The sequence below is a fragment of the Nilaparvata lugens genome, chromosome 9, assembly GCF_014356525.2.
Source record: "Nilaparvata lugens isolate BPH chromosome 9, ASM1435652v1, whole genome shotgun sequence".
Taxonomy (NCBI): Eukaryota; Metazoa; Arthropoda; class Insecta; order Hemiptera; family Delphacidae; genus Nilaparvata; species Nilaparvata lugens.
Window position 1 is genome coordinate 39,815,467 of NC_052512.1, and position 7,533 is coordinate 39,822,999.

Sequence of the window (7,533 nt, forward strand, 5' to 3'; positions counted from 1 at the left end):
AGCAACTGCTATTACAATTAATATTATATAATCATAATCATATTCATCTATTGATCAGTAGATCATATACACAATTCATAAAAATAATATAATTCATATTATACAGGTAGTTACTAGCCATTTTAAATCATCAATCAATCAAATCAATCAATTTTCATTATGAAGTAGTTGCATATAAAAGATGAGCTCACATATTGAATCGTCACAATCAATAATAAACACAGAAAATACAATAGTGCAAGTAGTTGCATACAAAAGACAAGCTTCACAACATTGAATATTATGAACACCATTAGAATCATTATGAATACCAAGTTGAAATGAAATGTACTCTTTTTTAGAAATTACCTTTTACTTCTTTTTACAAAACAATTCTCGATTTCTTTAGTTATTCATTAATCCAATTGTACAAATTTTCACATCACTGAGATGGTTGGGAGAAAAAGAATGTAAACCTTGAGCTACTTCTCACCTGAAATTAAATTAAATTTCTGAGATAAGGTTTACTTGATTGATCATCACCCAGCCACAAAATGGGTGAGGTATCGCTTCTTCTGAAAAAAGTGATTTTATTTATAATTCATTTTATTTATTCAATTAACAAACGACACTGATGTGAAAATATTAGTAGATAAAATATAAAATACTAAGGCACTCCTTGAGTTATTTTCTCTTCCAAATTTATCACCTCGCCACAAAAAGGGTGAGGTATCGCTTCTTCTGAAAAAATAGTGTATTTTATTTATTATTATTTATTTATGTAACAAACGACACTGATGTGAAAAAATTAGTAGATAAAATACTAAGTCAATACTTGAGTTTTTTTCTCTTCCAAATTTAGGTGGTGACTCATTCCAAAAAGTAGGTTGACTATGTTTCTTTCACTTGTCCAATTTCTATTTTGAGAAATAACTTCTAACAAATGAAAGATAATAATAATATGATTCTCAAAATAGAAAATCATAATATTATAGAATTAATTTTACAATTTGAAAACAATGATTTGTAAATGAACTTGACTTACATCTCTCTGCTGCGGATAGATGTGATAGGTGGGTGGGGCCCCGACGATGCGGGGGGTGGGGCCTCTCTGCTGCTGGGCGGCGGCGGCCATCATTGCCCCACCCACACCCGGCTGCGGCACCATGACGCCCGTCGGTGGCTCACCTGGCGGCTGACTAGTTCCCAGGCTCGACCTGAGCATCACATAATAGTTCTATTGTCATTCAAAGTGAAGTGTGTCATCACTGCCATCACATACGTATAATGATGTGTCATCAAAATAACATCAGCCATCACAACATTCTAAGAACAAGAATAACAATAGGCTACTGTTGTAAATAACTGAGTTCAGTAAGGGTATGATCACATTGTATGCATTATCAAGTGCACGTCAGATCATGCATGAGCCGTAAAACAAAATCTGGAAAGTGTCATTGAAACACGTTGTGACTTGCATGTAGCTGCTCACACTGAACGCAACCAGCAAGTGCACGCGTTCATTGTGAGTGTTAATAATATAATATTGTATACCAATAATAAACAAAGTTCAGCAAGTGTTTATAATATACAGAGTGTTTGAAAAGAACTCCCTAGTTTTGATGTGTCATAGATCTGTAAAAAGTTGTATACACTATTCTACTAGTTATGATGTTGATCAGCAACTGTCCAAGTTTTGTCCCCCTGCAGTTGGCAGACCTGCTTGATCTAAAGACGGCGCCAGTGAACAGTCCTTCAGTTGACACTCGCTTTCCGGGAAGGTGGATAGGGAGAGCTCGCCCACTCGCTTGGCCACCAGGAAGCCCGGACTAAGCTCCTCAGGACTTTTTCTTTTGGGGAAACATGAAAAATGTTGTGTACAATGGAAAAATCCGAGACATAAATCATTCACGGGGAATATTCGTCACGGCAGTTGAGACAGTTACACCTGATATGATGGTGAATACGGCGAGAGCTTGAATATCGCCTCGAAGTGTGCAGGGCAACAAATGGATCCCAGGTTGAAGTGTACTAATGTTGAACAAAACTTGAAGGTTCTCTCTTTCATTATATGTACTTGTTGATGTAGTTTTTCATTAATTTACCCATAAATTTATACTTAAAACTAGGGAGTTCTTTTCAAACATCCAGTATAATTAATAATATAAATAAATCACTTGCACTTATACGCATTCATGTGAACACCTATATATCAATAAAATCTTTCCAGATTTTATTTCTCATTTTCACAGAGATGCAATTGTCTCGTGATGCGAACCAAGCGTGCACTAGCACATATATGTGATCACACACTTACAAGAGTAGTAGGGGTGTGTTTGTTAGTTCGACATTTTAGCTCCAAGTGCAAGAGAACGACAATTATTTAAAATACCATTTGGGTCTGTTCACGACCAAGTCCAAATTTATATATTCCTTCTTTAGTTCGGCCTACAGCTAATGGCTAACGGAAGCAGTATTGTCACATTTAAAATATGGCATGCATGAGAGAAAGGCACAGTTCCTCACAATCTGGCAACGCAACGATAATTAGTCGACGGAAAGCTCAATACTAGAGGTAAGAGGATTGTGATGGATGACTGGTACACATTGGATAACTAAACAGTAGAATATAATCAATATACTACAGTATACCGTGATATAAATAGGCACAGTGGATAGTACTAACTGGATTTAAAATTACTAATGAGAGAAGTGATGTAAATATAAAACTATACATACACAAAATACAATATTCACAGTACGTTGTTTGTTTTGTCAGAAAGAAGACAAATATTTCCATTTTGAATATATGTATAGTCCTGTTTTTACAATGACGGATAGATTGATGATTAGAAGAGTGACGGTACCAAGCAAGGGTCTACCGTTTTAATTAAAATTTAAATTGAAGTTAAAAATTTCAATGAATCTTGAATAATACAAATCTATTTGACAATGTAATACAAAGTAGGAAGCACCACATCAAGGATCACATAACCACCCTAAAAGAAGAAACCTGAGCATATGTGGAAGGATCTTAAATTTAATCGTATCTAATTTTTATTTACATCATAATATTTAATATTTGAGAATACCATGCATAACATAGCAACAAATAATAATAATAATAATAATATAATAATAATAATAAATGCTCCTGCTAATGACGTGACATACCGCACGGCATGTCGACAAGTGAAACTCAAGAATAAGAAACTGCCAAGTTTAGTAATAAGTCAAAGAATAAGTAAAAAATAACAACTTCCAGAAGAGTACACTGAAACCCCCATCATGGACTTCAAAACATGTAGCCTGAACAAAACCTAAACCAAGATAGCTTACAAACATAAAAGCATAGACAACAACTCATCAATTCTAAAATAATAAGAGTCATATATCCAAATTACGAATAGAACTCAAAGTAACAAAACCTTTTAGAAACAAGTACCTACAGCAGGGTTGGCCCAGCCCCCCCAAGGCCAATGGCGCATGCCCCCCCCAATTCAAGTGTAATGCCCCCCCCAATCCACGTGTAATGACCCCCCCCCAAAGTCCCCACTCCCAACTCTTTAGTTTTTAACATTAGTCAGTGTATGACAATAAAATGCTCACCATTTCTCTCTCTTTTTCTCTCACACATTATTATTTTTAATTAAATTGCATTCCATTAAGGGCCGTATGTACAGCGAAAGCCTAAACTGAATTCAATCAGCTGCTGGCTTTAACCCAAAATTAATCACATTAAAACAAATGATACTTGATATAGATTTAATCCAGTTGATAAAATTTAGTTTAAACTGGCACTGTGCAAACGGCCCTAAGAGTCTCAATCAAATAACAGAAGTTAATCGTCAGCAAATCAACTGACTAAACTTAAAACATACATAAAAAGTTCAGGACTGCGAATCGCATGATGTCAACCATGTAACAATGGCTTAGAAACCCTTGCCGCTGCCGTCGCCGTCATGCGATTCGCAGTCCGGAAAGAGAGGTATTCTGCCATCATGATTGTAGGATATTTTTCATCATTATGATTAGTTTTTTCAGATGGGTAAGATAGGTTGGAACGTTGGGTTCGAACATGTATTTCGTATCCCGTACATTTAAAAGGTAATTCCTTCCTTTAAATATAGTATAGATTGAGAAAATAAAAAAAAAAATACTGTACATATAAAAAATTACATTATTTTTTACATATAAAAAATTATTTAATCGTACATTAATTTTGTACATGATTTATAGACTAATAATTTATTCTATTGTAACCCCGTTATCATAAGATGAAGGATGAAAGCGATGGATTATAGTCACAATGCCACATTATTTATCAAACTATTTTATTAATTGTTCAATTCATATTAATTTATTTTCTGTTAGGCTCCCTTTTTATTAATTAATTCTATTTTTATTTATTTTAAATGTTAACTTTTCTCTTCGTACACAGCATTTTATTTCTGTTCAAAAAATGGAAGCCTATAAGGCTAAAATAGAGCCGACTCAACCTTTTTCAGGTGGGGAAGGATACGTTGTTCAAGTATTTCAATGAATAATACTTTTTCTTGGAAACATATAATTTATAGCATACCTTACAGATGAATAACTTCTGTTTTGATCATCCATATTAGATCATCCCTACCACTGCATCACATCTAATCTTTTATAGAATATCAACAAGTAGCCAAACTAGAAGATGAATAAGTGAATCAACTGAATAAGAAAAGGGAAATATGAACTACATTGTTAGTGAAATGGTAGTAGTTATGAAAAAAAAATCGATACTCTGGACAATACTAAAACACAAACTTGATAAAAACAAAAACTACTTTCACACAAGATGTGAATACAGGCATGTTCATACAGTTAACTGCTACTAATTAAACATTGAAAACTAATCCAATTCATTATTTGCAAAATATATTTATCAATATTTTTCACCGATCGCAATAAATAATAATAATTAATATTAAATGGAGAATTTACGGATGTTGAAACCATTCTTGGTGGTAGTGTAATGTGCACGCCTTTCTGAGATGTGGGATTTGAGAAAATCAACTTCAAAATCACCCTTTCTAGTACCGTTTATTTTTTCACGAAAATTTTAACTTAGTTGACTAGATCTTTACCTTAAGTAAAGTAGTCGTTCACCAATACAAGACAATATATTCAAGATTGTCACCTCATAGAAATCTTGACACCTATTCAATAATTCACAATAAATGAGGACTCAAATTTCAATTTACCATGTTGGATGAATGTTTCTAAGCGCAGAGCTGCGCTATTTGATGAAAACATTCTGTTTTCATTAAATTTTCTTATAGGATACAAATAAAACATCAAGTACCTATCACATATTTATGATGTGAAACTCACGTTTTAGGATTTTTCTATTATTAAAGTAAAGCTTATGAGAGTCAAGCCAGATGAGGCATTTTTCAGATGAGTCGGCAGGGCAGGAAGCTCTCCGATTGGCTGATTATCAGCTGATTCCCGAACACCAACCCAATCAGCCAATCGGAGAACTTCCTTCTTTGCCGGCAAACGAAAACTGTATTCTGAAAAACACCTCATGTTGCTTGACCCTTAGATATGGTTCAAGGCTTATATCAGTGAACTTAGTGATAATTGGAACTTGGAAATGTTGGCACTATAGGCCTAAACCTAACTAAATAGGTAACTATGATCTAGAATCTAGAGACTTGAAAAGATATGATTTTGAGACTTACTTAGCCATTACAAGGCTTGCCTTCTGGATTAATTTTGTCAAGTTTTCCTACATGAAAATTTATGATCTGACGTTTGTTTTGAAATTAATTGAATTGCTATGATGCAAATGATCGATAGAAAATATAATATTAGGAGTAAAAATGACATAATGCAACTGGGTACACGTAAAGCTGCGTACAGACTTGAGCACTGCGCGACAAACGTGCATTTCTCGAACAAGGATCGTTAAGTACGGTGATCGAGATCAGAGCGCGAGCTTGCCACTGTTCCAATGTTGTCGGCAGGAGCTTGACCAGTTTGTTGCAAGCGGACCGGAATCGCGCGATCTGCGATCAATCGCGTTCCGTTTGTGTGTCGCGCAGCTCGTAAGTCTGTACGCACCTCAAAGTGTGATGGTTGTGGGCGTACGCGTGCAGTGAAGCGACATGACATAGAGTGCAGTTGCACGAAGGTAGCTAAAATTGAATTGTTTGAGCATGTTCATGTCGAAATATACTGAATATTTCCTGCGATAGTTCAATTGTAGTTTAGATTCTATTTAAACAGTTTAAACTTTGATAGGTTGAGAAAATAACATAACGTTGGCTTCAACTGGTGTGAATGAGAACGACAGTGTAGCACTCTAGCCATGCCACTTCACTGTCATCGGTACGCCTATAAACAAACTAGAAAAAACAAGTTTTACTTTACTCTACAAAACCGATTCACTGTAAAGCAGGGAATTGGCATTCTGTCGCTTCATTCATGACAAGTAGTAATGTAATGATAGTATAGGAGTAGAAGAGTGAGAGAAATAGAAGAGAAGAGAAGAGGAGAGAGCCTACTTACTGAATGGTCTTGTACAGTTCTTTTATCTTGAGCTGGATGGGGGTTGACTTGAGCCGAAGTAGTTCAACGGCTCTAGCCTGGAGTTCTGTTTTTCGGCCGGACTTATTCCGCCCTGGCTTCACACAACAAAAAAAATCTGGTGTGGCGCACTCACACAACTTTCCTTGCCGTTATGAAAATTGTTCACTTGACGCTAGTGTTCTCGCGCATCTCAAGTCTACTATTTCAAGATCTGAGTCAGCTGGTGACAGGACAATAACGATGGAGACACATGAGGTTTGCTATCTCTTCGTAGTGAATGATTCTATTAAAATCAACAGTTGCCAACAGTTTGCAATTGAATAATCACTTTTTCTCGAATTCCGAGCTTATTTTCAATTTTAGGTGAAAATGTTACTGAACATAAACTGTAGAAATTTACGTGCTGAATCTTTTCCACTTAATTTTTTTTTTGTTTAAATTGTATCTGAAGCCTGATAATTGGGAATCTAAGATGGAACTTTGCATAGATGGGGCGGAGCTCCTGAAATTTTCACAGATATGGGACTTGCGGCAGTTTATAGAGCTTATTAATGACTATATTAGGTATAAATTTGATTAAAATCGTTGGAGCAGTTTTTGAGAAAATCGCTAAAAACGTTGTTTTTGACAACATTTTTGCAATTTTAGCCGCCATCTTGTATTGCATTTGATCGAAATTGTTCGTGTCGGATCCCTATAGTGTAAGGACCTTAAGTTCCGAATTTCAAGTTATTCCGTTAATTGGGAGATGAGATATCGTGTTCACAGACGCACATACACTCATACACATACACACACACACATACAGATCAATACCCAAAAACCACTTTTTTGGACTCAGGGGACCTTGAAACGTATAGAAATTTGGAAATTGGGGTACCTTAATTTTTTTCGGAAAGCAATACTTTCCTTACCTATGGTAATAGGGCAAGGAAAGTGATATAATAATAATAATAATAATAATAATAATAATAATAATAATAA

The 7,533-nt window shown here is 35.1% G+C and overlaps 1 protein-coding gene across 1 annotated transcript in view; it reads right to left on the reverse strand.

Annotated features, from left to right (window-relative positions):
• Nucleotides 1–982: 982 nt before the first annotated feature.
• LOC120352970 (E3 SUMO-protein ligase PIAS3-like) overlaps nucleotides 983–7,533 on the reverse strand; it is a 25,704-nt gene continuing 19,153 nt past the window's right edge. Inside the window, exons 3-4 of the mRNA XM_039435333.1 lie at nucleotides 6,529–6,640; nucleotides 983–1,196 (exon numbers count right to left, since the gene is read on the reverse strand). Of these exons, the coding sequence (XP_039291267.1) occupies nucleotides 983–1,196; nucleotides 6,529–6,640 (326 nt within the window). The remainder of the gene's footprint in view (nucleotides 1,197–6,528; nucleotides 6,641–7,533) is intronic.